This window comes from Dermacentor silvarum, chromosome 1 (assembly GCF_013339745.2).
Source record: "Dermacentor silvarum isolate Dsil-2018 chromosome 1, BIME_Dsil_1.4, whole genome shotgun sequence".
NCBI lineage: Eukaryota > Metazoa > Arthropoda > Arachnida > Ixodida > Ixodidae > Dermacentor > Dermacentor silvarum.
Genome location: NC_051154.1, coordinates 194,508,072 through 194,525,518, shown reverse-complemented (window position 1 = coordinate 194,525,518; position 17,447 = coordinate 194,508,072). Strand labels below are relative to the sequence as shown.

The 17,447-nt window shown below is 43.9% G+C and overlaps 1 protein-coding gene across 2 annotated transcripts in view; it reads right to left on the bottom strand.

Annotated features, from left to right (window-relative positions):
• The window catches only part of LOC119436602 (uncharacterized), a 40,647-nt gene extending 23,504 nt beyond the window's left edge, over positions 1-17,143 (bottom strand). The window contains exons 1-4 of one of the 2 annotated variants that reach the window (XM_049658952.1): positions 16,929-17,143; positions 16,348-16,476; positions 11,443-11,678; positions 7,502-7,709 (exon numbers count right to left, since the gene is read on the bottom strand). In XM_049658952.1, the coding sequence (XP_049514909.1) occupies positions 7,502-7,709; positions 11,443-11,678; positions 16,348-16,449 (546 nt within the window). In that variant the 5' untranslated portion in view covers positions 16,450-16,476; positions 16,929-17,143. The remainder of the gene's footprint in view (positions 1-7,501; positions 7,710-11,442; positions 11,679-16,347; positions 16,477-16,928) is intronic. The other variant, XM_037703504.2, reaches the window with a different exon arrangement.
• Between the last annotated feature and the right edge of the window lie 304 nt (positions 17,144-17,447).

Sequence of the window (17,447 nt, the reverse complement as noted above, 5' to 3'; positions counted from 1 at the left end):
CTGTACGACGGCGGTTTTCTGTCCCGCAAGGTCTTTGCCATACGGGTACGGTTTCGATCCTCCGTTTGAAATTTCGCGCCATAATGACGATGCATGCTCACCGGGAGGTGCTGCCACCTTTTAGGACTTACAAGAAGCGTTTGACATTTGTGCTACCTTCTTGCGGAGATAAACAGAACTGATTTCTAGTTTCAGCGCGTGCGTCGCACAGACTGCGGCAACACCCCTTTCGCGGTTTCAGTTTCGCCGCGTGATCGTAACGGAGGCGCGCGAGACGCGATTTTTCTTTTTGTCGGCACTCCCTTGAAGGGGCGGCGGAAGTAGATTTCTACCTTTATCGGCGCTGCTCTTAGCTTGTTTATCACCGTCGCTCACGAGGTATTCTCGCTCTCTGCGGCAACGCGCTTTCGGTTCCGCCGCGTGATCGCAACGGAGGCGCACCAACATGAGTTTTCTCTCTGTCGGAGCTCTCTTGCAGGGGCGGCGGAAGTAGATTTCTATCTTTATTGAGACGAAACTTTGCATCAGCACCCACCTCACTAAAGCTTACTCTATATAAAACACTCGTCCGCCCGAAATTAGAATATGCTTGTGCCATATGGGACCCTGCTCATACCAATCTCGTCATTTCTCTTGAAAGCACTCAGAACAGCGCCGCTGTTTTATTCTCTCAAATTATTCACGTCATTCTAGCGTCACGTCCATGAAAAGAACACTAGATCTGCCTGACCTTTCATTACGTCGCAAGTATTCTCGTCTGTCATTTTCATAGAATATATTACCTTAACCCTTCTCTTAAAGAAAACTTTTTCGCTACACCCAGTTACATATCATCTCGTATCGACCATCAACACAAAATTGAGGTGCCATCTTATCGAACTAATTTGCACCATTCTTCCTTTTTGACAAGAACTGCCAATGAATGATGGCGATTGGCCTTCCCACCTCCACAGTCTCCATTTGTGACACCACTAACTTCCAAGATTGCCTTTCAAAGTGCCTTAGTTTAATTTTTCCGTTCTTGTTCTGTACTGCAAATATTGTACACTTTCACCACTCCTCTCTGTTGTGCCTACTAGTCCTAGAAAGTATGTATAATAAATAAATAAATAAATAAATAAATAAATAAATAAATAAATAAATAAATAAATAAATAAATAAAGCAGTGAATTTTACGGTTATTGACATCAACCAAGAAGTGCACCGAGCAGACTGCGAAGGCGCTTTTGTGCGTGACGGGATACATTTTTGCGTGATGGGATACATTTTAGCAGAAGTGTAGCAACACCGGTTGGACGTTGATTCACAGCGCTGGCCGTAGCCTACTTCTTTAGGGGGGCCCCAGGCAATCGGGAATCGAGATTAAGTATTGAATGCAGCGACACACTAGTAAAGGGCAGAATTAGACTACAAGGAGTTAGGAAAAGATGCACAAAGGATAAGAATAGAGAACGTAAAATTACATAAACATGCAGGGTGGTCGCAAGCAGGAAAAATGACTCGAAATTCAAACGCAGCTGAATGACGAAGCGATTAGCGTGTACGCCTGGACCGACACGCATCTACAAGATTTGGAGCAACCGCCTGTAATTGGCAATTTCGTACGGGAAGGGTGCAACAGAATGACCGGGTCAAGGAAAGGCGGAGGCATACTAATTAGGCGAGGTTGGAAGTGGCAAAGGGTAAAAGAGACATGTAAGGAGCATTTATGGATTAGCGGCAATGGCAAGGCAAAAGACGTGGCTGGGAGTAGCTTACCTATGGACAGGTAGTGATAGCAGAGAAAAAAAATAAGGAATTGGTTGATTGCATTAGAAGCAATTAGTTCTCAAGAAATCGAGCCAGGTGATATTAGTGAGAAATATGAGCGCGCACATGGACGATTTAGATGGATATACTGATTACAAGGGTTCTCTAGTGCTGGATCTGTGTGATGAACAGAACCTTATAGTAGTTAACAGGGAGAATAAGTGTCATGGGCAGGTAGCATGGCAATGCGGAAACAGGCAGTTATGTATCGACTACGCCTTAGTCTCAGAAATGGTCTACGAGCAACTAGATCAAATGGTAATAGACGAACATGGAAAAAATAGCCTGGGTAGCGATCATAGACGTTTAACATTAAAGTATGGTAGAAATACTAATGCAAAACACGAACCAATAGCATCAGAACTTCTAAACCTGAATGAAGAGCAAATAACAGAAACCGCAAAAAACAGAGAAGAAAATTGAGGCTTTTTCTACAGCAGTCTGGAAATATAATGAACTGGTAGACAGGAAATGAATTTCCTCTCTACCAGTTCCGTGTCTGTACAAGACAGACAACAAAAAAATTGTTGGATTAGAAAGAGGAAACCACATAAGTGGTGGAACAAGGAAATATAGTAGACTAGCAATAATTCAAACTCTGATAATTCAAACTTTCGGTTAATACAAACAAATTTCAAATTTTTGGTTGGCCATCTATGTCTTCAATGTACAGTAAATTCTCGGTGATACGAATCTTGCGGGGTCACGTGAAATATTCGTATCATAAAAACATACACAAATTCAAGAAAAAATGAATTTATTTTTACCAGAAAAGATTCCTAATAGTGGAACCCCATTGATACCTTCCTCGCTGCGGCGTTTTCCCGGCTGCTACGTTGCGTTTTCGCGGTCCGGACCTAAAATCTCATTGACTTCCACGTACAGTTGAATCTCGATAATTCGAACTCGAAGGGGCCCGAAAATTTGTTCGAATTAAAAGAAGGACGTATTTTTGAATTATTCGTGCACCATAGCACAATGCACGAACGGTGTGAGTCGTGAAATATTGCGGCGCACAAGAGCATAGCGAGCAAGGGCCACGAAACTGCCAACACCGGCCAACGCTGGATTCCCGATAACGACGAACACGAAACACGAAACAGAACATGGCACCGGCACGGCGACGGGTGCACGCAGAGACCGTGGAAGGTGAGGGAAGAGGGCGGCAGGGAAGCGGATTTGGCCTCAGCAACTGCGCCGCTTTGGTGGCAGTGGCTTCAGTGGCTCCCCTCGTGCTCCCTCTCAACTCCCTCACCTTCGACTGTCACCGTGCGCGCCTGCCACTGTGCCGGCACCAGCGCCATCTCCCTGAAGTTTTGTTTTCTGCTGTTATTGGGAAGCGGGCAGTTTTGTTGGCCAGACTGGGACGCACCGCCGCTGCTTCCCTCTGCATCGCAGCGTGCAAGGGTAACACGCGACTAGAAAATAGAGGAAGCATAAAAGAGAAAGGTTCACTGCCATTTTCTCCGCGTGGCTGAGACGTTGGCACGTACATGCGTGTTTCGGCGCAATGCAGAAACGGCGACCTTGCCATTTGAGAGAGGGTAAAATTTCCGCCATTTTTTTTGCTTTCCTTGCTTTTCTTTTTTTTTTTTTTTGCGCGGCATTGAGGGGTCTCTCCTAAGCTTTTACTCTATAGCGGTGTCGGAGCAATGCCGGTCAGATTTGGCGCGCTGCTGAGAGCAGCGTCAGTGCATGGTATGTTCGAATTAACCGTCGCAAATGCTTTCACGTTCGATTTACCGGGCGTTTTTGCACAGCCGCATGACGTATCCGCGTGTCTGTGCTGGTCCCTCCTCTGGCTCGGTCGCCGCCGCTGTTGATCACGCATTCGTATGATCCGCAGCGGCGCGGCAACACATTCGGAACAGCAGATTTTTTTCGTATTGTGAGCAATGTATTTCGGCGGGGGAATGTTAAGAATTCGTATCACACCGAAATTCGTACCAGCCGGGATCGTATCACCGAGGTTTTACTGTCTTTTAAAGCCGCTTAATTCAAACTGCACCATTGCGTTAAAGGGGTTGAGACACCAAATTTTGAGGCTATAAAAAGCCTGCTGTAGGCTTCCTCTGTATGCAAGGGCACTCAACATGAAGTGTTGGACACAGCAAACGCATAAAATATATTTTAATTCACTTCCAAAGAGTGCCTAAATGCTTGTTCTCGCGATCAAGACCCATCGCTAGCGTGATGGACATTGACGTCACTGTGTTGGAAGCGTAATGAAAGTTTTAGTGACGTCACACCACATTAGAGTGACGTACAATGAGCGTTGACCCACAGCACCGGGCAAGCCTATAAACCAGATTATTTAAGCCTCGCATGGAGGCTGCGGGCGCGCTCCAATACTCTCGACACCAGGCGCTACCTCTCGGCATGGACTGCGAGAATCGGCAGACTAGCGTGTTTATTTTTGGGTGGCGCTTGTTTGTGTAGTTGCTAATCACGGTTTGAGTGAATAGTAACGACGTACAAAAGCTACTCGTCAGGGTGGCATTGTGCCATTGTCGGCATTCTTGATAGGAATGTGGCGAGCGCCAATTTTTAAAAATTCCGCTCGGCGTTACACTCTTTGCAACAATTGAAGGCGAAAGCTTGGTGCAAATTTAGTCATGTATTGAGTTATACATTAAGTTACACGTTACCAAATGATAGGCTTAAGCTACATGCAAAACCCCGTGTGGCGCAATTTCATGGACTTGGGTATGGAGTGAGGTATACGCCACAGGTGATCGGGTATATGCATTTCCATAAGGCCACGTGACATTCTCTTGCCATCCGTGGCGACACTGGGTTTTCGACAAGGCCATCTCTTTAAAGGACACCTCTGCATGAGACACATAAAAGTTTCGTCTTAATTACTGGGGTTTTACGTGCCAAAACGACGCGATTATGATGCAGGCCGTAGTGGACGGTTCTGGAAATTTCAACCACCTGTGGTTCCTTAATGTGTACTGACATCGAACAGTACACGGGGTTCTAGCATTTCGCCTCCATTGAAATGCGACTGCCGCGGCCGGGATCGAATCCGCGTCTTTCGCGTCAGCAGCCGAACACCGTAACTACTGCACCAATGTATTTGAGGCTCGAGCCAGTTGCCTAAGGACCTTGTTTCTGGGGTTTTACGTGCCGAAACCAGTTCTGATTATGAGGCAAGCCATAGTGGAGGGCTCCGGATTATTTTGACCACTTGGGGTTCTTTAACGTGCACTACAAAGCAAGCACATGGGCAATTTTGCATTTCGCCTCCACAGAAATGCAGCCGCCGCAGCTGGGATCCGATCCCGCGACCTCATGCTCAACAGTGCAACGCCTTAGCCACTGAGTTGCCTAATGACCAAAACATACCGTAGCAAATATTCGGCACTAGATGAGGCATGTGTGTGCAGCAGCAAAGATCTTAACACCACTCAACACATCCTAATGGAATGTGAAGGGATTCACCCAGTGAGAACAGTAGGTAACATACACCTTCCAGAAGCGCTTGGGTTTAAAGTGGACAGAAGCATCAATCGGCCTAGAGATAAGCAAGAGATGTTAAGAGTATTGGTGGAAAACAAAGCAGGGAAGAGATTGATCCGACCTGATTTGATCTCACAGTCATAAGTTGCGGTACAAGGTAGATACTGAGGGAAAAAAAAAAAGATTAATGAAATGTATACAAAAATGCTAGATAAAAAACATGTATAGCATACCTGATTAAATCAAGCAGGCTAGGTGACTGTCACCGCTCCGTTTCAAAGGGGATGCCATTAAATCATCATCATTGTCCCAGTGCGGGCAACGCTATCAGCCGCAAGGGCGGAGTGGACGCGACGCGAAAATGTAGCTGGCTTCGCTTAAACATGGCAATGAAATTTTTTTCTTTTTTGTGGGAATAAATTGATAAAATTTGGCATGCAGGTGTGATTTGTTATACTGATATCACAACTGAAATCAGTTTTGTACTATCTCTTATAGTTTTTGAGTTAAAGCACTTACAGTCTCTAATGGTCATCGCCAAATTAATTACACACAAGTTCACCAAGATTTTCACATCGTCCTGTTCACAAAGGCCCATTCTGTGCAATAAAGCTATTGGTTTATTTTTAACTGCCGAAATGAGCACAAACATGTTTTTTGAACATTCCTATACATATTGTCTAACGACTTTCGCAAAAAAAAAATGTTTTATGAGGTGCCGACAAAAATGGACAGCTTATTGCATTCATCATGTTTCAGAATTTAAGGTGCACAAGACAGAATGATTGTTTTCATTTGTTTTGAAATGGCACTGGGATGACTAAAAGCAACTGCACAAAAAATAAAAGCTGGGAAAACGAAGCTTAAAGTTTCATTTGTAGTAAACATTTAAATATTTGCTTTGAGCACCTAAAACCCTCCTGGGATGTAGTCCTTTGCCTGTGAGGACACATTTTCTGTATGTTTTATGTAGTTTTTAGCTTCCTTGCCGCAGTTTCATGCACCGTAATTGCCTTTTTGATGTGTCGTGCAGAGGCAGATGACAGCGCATACAAAGAATCCGCTCTTGTCTCCTCTCATTGCGCAACCTCTTCATTAGTGAGAGTTAGAGCTGAAATCCGCAGCTGAATATATGACGCAAAAACTCTCACTGATGTCACGTTGCCGTCACCATCGCACACATGCACAGTCACCAACGCACGCGGACACGCCGTCACCACAGCCAACGGTCGCGTCGTCCGCTCCGTACGCGGATGCCCTTTCCCGATCACCTACATGCGCCGGTCCTGCCTCGTCGACAAGGGCAGCGGCATCTGCTTCTACGAGTAGTTTTCTCCCTCTGTTCCACGCCTTTCGTGGTCTTCAGTACGCGTGGTCACGTTCGGAACTTCATTCCTTCGGGGTTCATCAGATAATAGGGAAAATTTTGCGGCCCGTTTCCATGCAAGTAATATCGACTGGCAACTGTACGTACTTAATTGCATAAAAGGTCGAATTTTAATACAAAATTTCGATATAATGAAGCAAGTTTTTGATTTCACAGACTTCGTTATACCGAGGTTTAACCGTATTTCTTTTTTACTCTAATATCAGTGGTGCCACTGACCAACTTAGATTTGGAGCAATTTTTGGAGCAGCACAATGTTAATTTTGGAGCAGTTTGGAGTGCCTAAATACAGATTTCTGAGCACTTTGGAGCAAGCCAATATATCCGCACAAAAAGTGTGCAGACACGTTGGCTGCACAACAACCAGTTGCTTTATATTCAAGTGCATAGCATGAATTTTCACAAACCCACCCCAAAAGCTAAATTCTTTAACAGGCTGAACTTGCAACTGTGCATACTGAAAATAAGCCCCAAACTTGTACCACAACACAAAAAGTTATGTTTCTGGAAGCCTTAGCACCAGCTTTTAGCATTCATGCATTTCTTACATCCCATTTCGTACAGCTGATGCAGTTGATGTAACAGACATAGGCATGGAGTGCAAAAGGTATGGTTTCCACACTTTCACCCATATATATTTTGCACTAAGCACAGCCCAGTGCCACTGCACTTCGAATAATCCAGTATAAAATGGATGTATTTTGAATGGGACCGTGACAAGATGTTAAAATGCACCACTTTGGATAAAGAGACTTCATTAAAACAAGGGCTTACTGCCTGGAACCAACAAGAACAATGCTAGTAAACATTCCGTTTTCCTGTCACCGCATGCATACGTACCATGTCACATAGCAGCCAAGGTTCATTTGAGTCTGATACTTTAGCGCATTCCCCACTGAAAAGACTGGTTTTACTGTCCTTGAAGTTGCCAAATGGTGCACAGACATGATGCAGCTTGGCACAGCCGAAGTCCCGCACTGCCTTTTCTAGCTCCTTCTCACCAGTTTTGGCAAAGTGCAGCTGCGGCACTCCTGTTGCTACATTTGGCCTGTACAGAAAGATGCAACAATAAGTACAGGCCCAAGGAGCAGTGACGGTTACAGTATATGTATATATATATATATATATATATATATATATATATACACACACACACACACATAGGTAGGTAGCGAACAATAAGAATACCATATTGTGCTTTTTCAGTGAAAAATTCATTACCCACATTTAAGGAGCTATCAGTAGCTCATTTCTAAAAACGTTTTTAAAGAACACGCACTCCTGACACAAGGGAAACAACGAGGAAGATTTTATAGCTGCTTCCCTCCACTTTGTTCATTACATGGTGCTCACTGCTGCCTGCATTTTCAAGTTTTATTGCTGCTGCCCTCCACTTTGTTCATTACATGGTACTCACTGCTGCCTACATTTTCAAGTTTTATGTGCTAGTGCACTTCGTCTCTCATCTACTACACCTGAAGCAGCATCCCAAGCCTGTCCCTAGGCTAAACTTTCTCAACTACAGCATGAGCGTGTCCACATTTTGTGCCACACTTATGTCTATGGTTCCCTTGTACAAAAAGGTCAAGTAGTCAAACGGGACCGAGATCATGAGCAGAAAATTTAGAGACAGAAACAGGTTAGAGCGCATATGGCAGGCACTTCCAAGTGATGAATGGCAGCTTACCGATATCCTCGAGAAGTATGCAACCTGTATATACTACCTGCATTAACCTATGGGGCTGTAACTTGGAGTATACCAAGGAAGCTTGAGAAGCAGCTAAGGACTATGCAACAAGTAATGTATTAAAGGAGAACGAATGTGACATTTTCAACTCTTCATTTTCTTTTTTCCGTTAAATCGAGGTTCTCAACCTAGAAATCACAGCACCCTAAACAATTTTTTATAATAGCTTTTCCACGAATCAACTTTGGTTTTATTTCCCAAGAGCTGTATATGTCGTGGTGGCATGACACAGAAGGTGGCCACACTCGCTCCAGCTCGTTTGGTGCTGTTATACTGCAACATGGGGCAAAGTGATGAGTAGCAGCACAGCAGACAATCGTGCCAGTCAGAGAGAGTGCTAAAACATTGTAATTTCCTGCTCCCACATGACCACCTTCTGCATCATGACATCCATTACATACACAGCTGTTGGGAAATAGAACCAAAACTGGTTTATGGAAAAGCTATTATATTATTTAGGGTGCTCTGAGGCCTGCCAGTATTATTTTTAGGGTTTCAAAGTCCAGGAACTTCACTTAACATAAAAAATGTAAAGTAGGAATTGTCACGTCAGTATTCCTTTAAGAGATGGTAAGACTGATGTAGGTTAGAGAGCAAATGGGTGTAACTGATATTCTAGCCAAGATTAAGTGGAAGTTCGGCAGATCATGCAAAGTCTAGATAACCAGTGACCCATTAGTTAGGGAAGGGAAATGAAGTCGAGGACAGCAGTGGACCAGGCATGTGACGAGCTAAGGAAATTTTCAGGCACAAGATGGAGTTGGCTAACAACAAATGGGTAATCGCAGTCTTCCTTGTGCAGTGTACATGTGGCAGGCTGATCATGACAACCCCTTGCCAACTCTACCACGTAAAAATGCATTGTTTCCGAACTGTATCTGCAAACAGTCTGCCATGGCACCATAGGTGCAGTTAGGTTGGGACTGGCACAAAATGTCCGGCACAGCATGAACAAGCAAGTGGATCAGCTGAATGTCTAGTCAGTCAAGTATAGATGGAAATCACAGCAGTGCATCAACATCAGCCAACACTGCACTTAGATATCTAAGTTGGTGTGGAGAATTCTACAATTCTTATACTAATGCAATCATGCATCAAGATGTGTGTTGGCAAACAGCAATTCAAACCAACAGTTTGTAAATTCTGAAAAAAAAAAAAAAGTTTCGCCCGAAAGGCGAAGCATCAATTGCGATAGCAAATTAGTAGAGAGCTATACGGAGTAAGGATAGTAGTTTTATCGGCTGTATAAATTTGGATACATTCTCTTACTAACTGAATTAACAAGCATAGTGTTAGCGCACACAGCAAACATGAATAGATCACACTCGATGACCAGATAACCGCTGTCAAAACGCTGGCGTGAGCAAGCGTTTTGACAGCGGTTGAAGCGCAAGCAAGCGTGAGCGTCACATTTGCTCTCCGTGCGTCCGCGCTCTTTTACTCACAAGTACAGCATACGGCACGCAGCAACGATTTTATCGCCCTTGGACTTTATACGGAACCTCACGGCGATGGCGACGACACAAATCCGCTTGGAGTGTCCATATAATTGCTATCACAATAAAAGTCCAACGGCTCATTAACAAGTGACAATGCATGCTAGCTACTTTAGCTCCTTCAGCCAGCTGGCTGATCTGCTGCAGTTTTGCCAATGAGTGTTGCACTATTCACCACAGTGGAAGCTTAACTCTGGCACACAGTGGAAGCTTAACTCTGGCACACACAGGAAACAAGTCAGTCGCATTGGAACCATCCAATGCACGCTGTATTATTGTTGCGTGCAATGACAGCATAACGGCAAGAAACTTGAAATTCATAGGCCGCCACTGCCAAGCTGAACCTTGTCAGGTCTTGGTTTTGCAATTCCAAATGGGAGACATCAAAACCATGGCTAAAAAATAAGCAGGGATGGTTACACTACTGCATTAAGGACTGCTACAACTGTATAAGGACTTCTACAACTGTAATAGAGTGCTGAGCCTTCAAATGTACCGATTTCCTGGCTGGTGGTATTGATTGTTTTTTTGGCGGCTGCCACAACTGCCAACTGGTCATTTTCGTTTTCATTAAAGTATACCACAATGACCACACAGTGCTTAAGGTTTCGTGATGTTCTATACCTGCAACTGCAAGTTTCACATTTGAGTGGACGGTCAGCCTAGTTTGGCTGCAAAATGAAATCTGGTAAACATTTGGCAAAAATGAAATTTGGCTACACCCGCAGACTCTATTGAACTGCTTAATTAATACAACAGTACAGCATGTGGCCTTATCCAGAGAAACCCTGTGTGTTTCACCTGCTGGGAATGTCGTTTCACCAGTACAGTGACGCCCGACTTCTTTGATGCCGTGAATGTGTCCAGAAGTGTAGTATACAACTTTAATGTAAATGAAAGGGTGGAAATAATTTCGCTATTGGTTTAAAGTCGCAAAGCAAAGTTTGCACCATTTCGCCTACTCAATACAAATGTGAACATGCCATCACACTGCTAGCACAAGGCGGGCAAAGCAAGACTGTAAAACTGCTCTTTTAAAACTATACCTGCATTTGTTTAATGCAAGAGTATGACTTTATTACGAAAAAAAAAAAATGTTCGATGCCAAATTTCTTGAATTTTGCACCCAAAGTGCAACACCGATGACATTACTTTGCGACATCACTGATTCTTGTTATTTTTCCATATTTAGATCATTTTTGTGGAAAAAAGGGCTGTAATTGATTCCCGGCTCAAGTTTTTCCATTTATTTTCAAAAAAGCAATGAAATGTATTTTATTTCATTATTGCTGTCATTGTTTATGTTCATAACTAGGCTCAGCCAGATACTACGTGTCTACTACATGATGGGTGTGTGTGTTTTATTTAAGTCTACCTTACATTTACAACCTAACATTCATGAAGATTGCAAGCAGCATGAATGTATTTACACAGGGTAATACAATTAGAATGACCTCATCAATGTCCAAGTGAGGAGTGGTTTCAAATCAAGATCAACACAGCTCGTTTTAGTTACATATCTGCCATGCAAAACTCACAGTTCAAGATCTTGCAGACAAGTGAAAGCATTGCTGTCATTCTTGAGTGTACCAGCAGCATACAGCTGAAGCATTGACAGCAGGCTGCCCTGATATTGGTGCAACTTTGCCAAATCTGACTGAAGTTGCCTCTCCTGTTCAGCAGCCAGCAATTCAACGTGGTGGCACAACTGGTCCTTTCGTTGACAAACAGCAGCTATTTGCTGGTTGCAAGCAGCATCTATGTCATCTTTAAGCTGAAGAAGAAAGTGAAATGCAGAGGTCAAGTCACAATCATAATGCACACAACTGCAACAGTGAAAACACTACTGCCTACACTAAACAGATCCACCCCGCTTATTCTCTCCTTTTTAAAAACCTTTGCCTATTGCCAAATAATTTGCTCGTTAATGGTTGCTATCTATCAGTTCCATAAGCTTAGGACAGCTTTCCCAGTTTTAATTTAGAACAGCAAGAAACCTTCGTCAAAATTTATGCTGTCATCCTTCCCAGTCAGATTGCTTTCCACAAAAACCTTCACTCCCCTAATAGGAAGCATTCCCAGCATGTAGTTGTTTCACTAAGTAAGATGATTTTTAATTCCATTTTCTATGCACCAGTGCAAAAAAACTTGCACATCCTTTCCCTATGTCAGTTTCCCAATAATAAAGGCATTGCACACTGACTACATGCCCATTCAGTCTCAACAGCACCACCTATAACATTTCACATTACAAAACTGAATGGATAACACCCTGTACACATTATGTTTAGTATGGCCCGAGCACAAACCATTAGTGGGAGACAATTTTAAAGCCAAAGCTTTTTTTTTTTTTCAAACCCTCCCGGACTATCCCCACCACGGCTGCTGCTGCTGTCCTGCCAAATAGCTCACACTTCTAAAAAAATTGAATTACGTGACAGAAGGTGGGATCGAACCTTGGTCCCCCAGCACAGCAGCCCAATGCCTTGACCCATTAGGCCACAATTGTACGTATAGTTCTGTCGTGCCAATGCCAACTAGCTCCTTAAGATGTTTGCTGCGTCTCGCATTGCTTAGCATGAGTACTTGAGAGAACACGAGTGCGGGCCAGTTCCCTTTTATGCCAAGGACGCAGGAATGAATAGGGCAAATTTATAGCATTTTGATTATCCACTTCACAAAAGCTTCCCTTCACTTCGGTTTGAATATGTGCGCTGGATGTGCATAAATTTTAAACAATTTACCTTTAAACGCAGCACAAGCAGCAACAAACTAAGAACAGCACAGACTGAAAAGCAATTGGCGCACAGTGACTTCAGGGGCTTTGCTGTCGTCAACTTCGCCTATTTCAGGGACTTGTCTGTATAAAGTGCTCGAACTAAGTACCTCTCTTGCATCCTTTCACCATCAGAAGACTTAACGGCAGAATCAGACTGGCAAGGGAAACTTTTTGCAAACAGAATTTATTTTTTCAAAATGTTATTCACTTTTTTTTCACAATTTATTTTTCACTAACGCAACATTCGTAAAATCACTGAAAGAGCACCAATTCATAAACTTAACAAAAAATTCTGGAGAGTTAGCAGCTATGCAAAGTGACATTGCTGTGAACCACTGTCATTAATGTATATATAGACGACTGCAAACAGTGGTGCTCAGATGTGCATATTTCACGTGGATGTACTGCTACTATCATACTTAAACGCTCCCTGAAATGGTTTTCGTTGTACGCCTAGACACAGAGGGTATCTCTCAAGGAACGCTTTCTCAAGAATTTCGTGACCCAATAGAATTTCGCGTAATTCGCAAGGAACCTATTCCGACTCAGTGGAGACTTCCGAATGTTTTAGGCAAAGGCAATTTTTTTTTTTTTTCATGAGACCAAGATTGGTTTCGTAGTCCTGGGGACTTCAGCAAAACATTTTCTGCAGCAAAATTAAAAGGGGTCTAACTGAGCACACCCTGCTTCTATTTTCATGCGAGAACCCCTCAGCGTCCCATATTAGCTGCCATCGTCAGAGCTGTAGCAGACGATACACACTATCAGGCAGAAGTGGGCCATTTGGTTTGAAGAGACATCCATATTTATTACATTTATGCATTTATTTTTAAGGGTACACTAATTACTATGCATATGTATGCTACTGAAAATAAGCTTAATGTCACGGACGCCCGCTCCGTAGCAGGAGACGGGGAGGCTGAAAACTCAGGGGAGCAGTGCTGCTGCCATCAGTAGAGATGCACATCTCTGTAACCTTATAAATTACACGTCTTATGCGGAGCGCTTAAATGTGTCACTTAATGACCAGAAAGGCCTACCCTAACTACATAAATACCCTAATTCATCAAAATCATTTCAGGGTCCCTTTAAACATGTAAGCGGGCGGCTCACACTGTCACCAGCACCACATAGCATTAGCCAATAGGTCCAAGACACCGCCACAAACAGGCACGCAACACCCGTCAACAGTGGACATGACGCATGCTGGCCCCCTGGTGTGAACTCAGACCCAGCAGTCAGCACTTCACACACGGGCAACGATGCAAGTCACTTGCACGTTCAGATTAGGTCTGAAGGCAGCAGTACATGCCTTTGCTCAATGTATGTATTATCACATCACTTATATGCGCTGCTGACCATCCACCCTTCCAGACTGACCAATCATGTGTAGGTCAAATTTTAAAATTATGGGCTTTTACAATGCCAAAACCACGGTCCGATTATGAGGCGCGTACGCCATAGTGGGGGACTCCGGAAATTTGCACCCTGTGGGGTTCTTTAACGTGCACCTAAATCTAAGTACACGGGTGTTTTTGCATTTCACCCCCATCGAAATGCGACCGCCATGGCCGGGATTCGATCCCGCAACCTCGTGCTCAGCAGCCCAACACCATAGCCACTGAGCAACCACGGCGGGTTGTAGCACAAATGGGGCATGCAAGGCAGAGAAGACGACAATATGGGGCCGTGTCTGTCTTCTCTGTTGTCATGCATGCCCAGTTTGTGCTACACATCACATAATGCCCATCCTTCATCTGGCATTTTCATCATGCATGTTCCCTATGTGCTGACTTGATATCCCCTTCCAGTTCTCTCAAGATATTTTTTGCACACACTTGCACATTTGCTCCAAAAGCTGCTTGCAATAGGAGATTAGCTGTGCTTGCCCCATTCTAAACAGTGATGAGTTGCATGCAAATGTTTGACAAAATAACATACATAAGCACATTATTTCAGTAACCTTTTGGCATACTATGGACGTTCACTAAGGTCATAATTACGAAGCTAAATATCACTTTTCTTCATGTGAAATGTGCATTCATTTCTATGCTGGAAGTTAAACATTTTAACAGAATAATCTGGATGGATTAAGCCATGAAGCGAACAATATTTCCCAACCAACAGTGCTTGCCATTCATAGATCAACCGCTAAGAAGACTGCCCCCCCCCCCCCCTCCCAAAAATATGTTTAATAAACCAATTTTTCACTGCGACAGCAAATGAGAGCTTGAAAGTATGCTTGCCATGTACATGATTATCATTATTCCATTGCCATGATGCCACTGTCATCATGTCATTGGCAGGCCACCTTGTCACCATCAAGTTCTTCCACCCCCACTATATGGCAAAACAAAACTTCGCCACTGAGAACTGAACTCGCAACACTGCGGCAATATGCGATAGGGAGCCAGATTCCCTAGCCACTGAGCTATCACACTTTTCAGGCTTGGCAGTTTGTGCAGGATTTGTAGCAAGCACAATGGTGACTCTGAAAGTGGTAGCATCTGTGCATCTATTGCAGAGGCAATACACTCATGCAGCATAGCTAGTCATTCGCAGCGATACTTTGAACTCTGCAGCAGTCATTTTCAGTGTTCAAGCTCTTCACTGTCTCGGAAGTCAGTCAATAAAGTGTCATACCATGCCACCATCCCTATCATTGTGTCGAGATCACTGAATACAGTTAGCAGACTGCACAGATTTGCAGGAGGTTTGCACGAAGTTGTGAGCGTAATGAGATAAGGGGAGCGAGTGCTGTCGCAGTAAATAAGCTCAGAGTTACAGCTGAAATGAGACAATTTTCTGAATTTTCTAACACATTGATCACTTCATATTACCGCCACTCAGTTATCAGCATTGCCAACATCTATGCTCACCAAATCAAGGTTTGCAGACAGATTTTTTATTTTATTTTACATGCTTTTAAATGCAATTCTTGCAGGTCTGGATAGTTTCAATTATATTTCTGCTGCACTAGGAAAAAAAATAGGCCCCTTAAACTTTTGTTAATTTAAACCTGGGGTTAGAAACAAGTGATAGCTCAGCAATTATTTAATAGCACTCTGTCTTTTATGTCTACCATGCTAACGAAAAGGACTGAATAAATCAGATTGTCAATGTCAGCATCACGCTGAAACTGCCTCAAGTTCAACTGCAGCGGGCAACAACTTAAAACGCACCTTCCACATCGCCAGTATCACATAGTGGTATGAAACTGCACTTCCTGAAACACTTGCAGTCATTAGCCTCTTAACATTACAATACTCATTTGAGAGCACTTCTAGAACAAGTAGCTCTTTGTAATCTACATAGTAAACAGCTGCAGTTGAAACTGGCATGACATTTCAAGCATCTTGCTTCATGAAATAGCACAGTCACATTTCAGGTGTGGTAAAAGTTTGTCCTAAGTTGGCAGATAACCTATGAGGTTAGTTGAACAAATCAAATGAATTGCGTTTGATGTCCCCTGCAGTGCATCGTTTAGGGAGCACGGGCGTGCTCTAACATCCTTTTTGCTCAAACCATGTAATGAAAAACTAGTGTGCTTTTCACTTCCAAAATAAATTACACCGTTACGAGGGCTCACGAATGGGACTGCATCTACACAGAGACAGACAGAGCAACAATGCTTCTGTTCTGACTAAACTACAGCGATACTCACAGTTTCGCAGTTATTTTGGAGGTACTTCCTGCTTTTTTCGATTTCAATTATCAGTTCTTGAGCTTTGTGCACCTTCTTCTGAACGGATGAGACAAAATCCATGTTGCCGCAATGCTATGCCTCCGTGCACTGCAATCAAGATCAGCAAGATCATGTAAGCGGATGTCAAATGATCGCTCCTCATGCACTACTACCTGTACTGCGCCGAAGCCGGCATAACGTTACAGCTACGTCCGGACTGGTGCGGACGGCTTCCTGCCGCAAACAAGTATTTCGTGCTACAAGCTGCTGTTTCGTGACAGTCTGGTTAACAATTTCACGGCCCGTTCCAACCTTCAGTGCCCAAGAAATCTGCCACTCGACTTTTCCGTCAAGCTAAGCCTAACATTACGTACAGGTGGTTTTGGATGCGCATGAATGTTAAATACAAGTCACCCTTAAGACTTCACGAAAACTAAATCAGTGTCCAAATAGGCCCCATGCGGTGCCAGTTCGCAATGAAGTAGCATACTACAGCGAAGAGTACGAAAACTTCGTCTAATGTAATAAGTAGAGCCCGGAAACTACCCCAACAGACTCACAATTCAGTGATGCAGTCAATTCCAAAGTACTGCACAAGTTATCCTATAGCTATTTCGCCTCACAGAATAACTGCGAACACGAAAAGCTGTGCAGGCGGTTACTTAGCGCAGTTTCGCCATAACTTTCTTCGCCTCCTCGCGCACAACGAAAAGGTCGCGTGCGGACACTGCAGCGGTCTGTCGGTCTGCTACGGTCTGCGCTGGCACACCATCCAGCAGACAAATGAGCCAGGGCCGCCAGGGGGCCAACTACTGCCCTAGCCCCCTAGCGGTCACGAAACAGCACTAACGAATCAAACCGGACCACGAAACCACGAGCCCCACCGCAGAATAAGAAACCATACCCCACGAGTTCTAGCCTTCTAGCGAGGAGCAGCGAGGTCAGGTTGCACTCGCGAAGCCATTGGGCACACGCACGTAAAGTCCTGCGGTGGTGGTGCTGCGAGCACGGCTTTTGTAGAGGCCTGCGTGATGTCAGCCCACAGAATCGCACCATTCGCTCTTTTGTCGTCTGCTACA